The sequence below is a fragment of the Galeopterus variegatus genome, unplaced genomic scaffold, assembly GCF_000696425.1.
Source record: "Galeopterus variegatus unplaced genomic scaffold, G_variegatus-3.0.2 Scaffold40795, whole genome shotgun sequence".
In the NCBI taxonomy this organism is placed as follows: Eukaryota; Metazoa; Chordata; class Mammalia; order Dermoptera; family Cynocephalidae; genus Galeopterus; species Galeopterus variegatus.
Genome location: NW_007766906.1, coordinates 5,398 through 6,159, shown reverse-complemented (window position 1 = coordinate 6,159; position 762 = coordinate 5,398). Strand labels below are relative to the sequence as shown.

The 762-nt window shown below is 46.6% G+C and overlaps 1 protein-coding gene across 1 annotated transcript; it reads right to left on the bottom strand.

Annotated features, from left to right (window-relative positions):
• Positions 1-11: 11 nt before the first annotated feature.
• LOC103584061 (SLAM family member 6-like) lies at positions 12-275 on the bottom strand (the record flags this gene model as incomplete). Its single annotated transcript, XM_008565187.1, has 1 exon — positions 12-275. A coding segment is annotated over one exon (264 nt), but the record flags the coding sequence as incomplete, so codon positions are not given.
• Positions 276-762: the final 487 nt, after the last annotated feature.

The window sequence follows — 762 nt, the reverse complement described above, 5'->3', positions numbered from 1 at the left end:
CTGACTGTTACCTTCACAGAGCCTCTGAGCAGAGACAGAGAAGGACAAATTGCTGACAGGGTTCTCTGCTATGCAGGTGTAGCTCTGTTCGCTGGAATTCTCTGGGGTCCAGGAGATGGTGAGATTTGGTTCACATACAGATGTGTTTTCTGAGACCTGCCACCTTAATGAGACAATGTCATTTGGATTCTCCACCGAGCAGGTAAGGTGGATCTTACAGGTCCTATTCTCAGACAGTTGAGTGTCATTAGTAACTTGCATGTTCCTCAGTTGTCCTGTGTGCAGAAAAGAGACACAGATTTGGGACAAATGGCTTGTCTCAGCCCCCTGTGAAAGACATCCTTTGCCTCAATGTTTCTTTATTTCACCTCTGCTGTATGTAGTGGTCTGTATACTCTCTAAATGACTCTGCTTGTATTGCCTAATTGATGGTAGCAAGGTATAGGGTTACTGAATACTGAAGGACATCAATATGGAACAGAGTAGCCCATGGGAGAAGTGGGAACAGAGAGACTGTTCCTGTTGTGGCCTCCAACTAGTTGGGTAATTTTGGTCTGGTCACTTGACTTTTCTGGGCTCCAGTTTATCCCTGGGGTCCCTTCTAACCCTTGTACACTGCCCCTATGTAAAGACAATTTGGAGACCAAAATGAGGGCCCTGAGGGCTACCTCAGCCAGGTCAGAAACCAGGACAGCAGGCACAAAGAACCCTGTTTCCTTTGTCATCAGAATTCTCTAACCTGGGTGGAAGATGGAAGCTTAC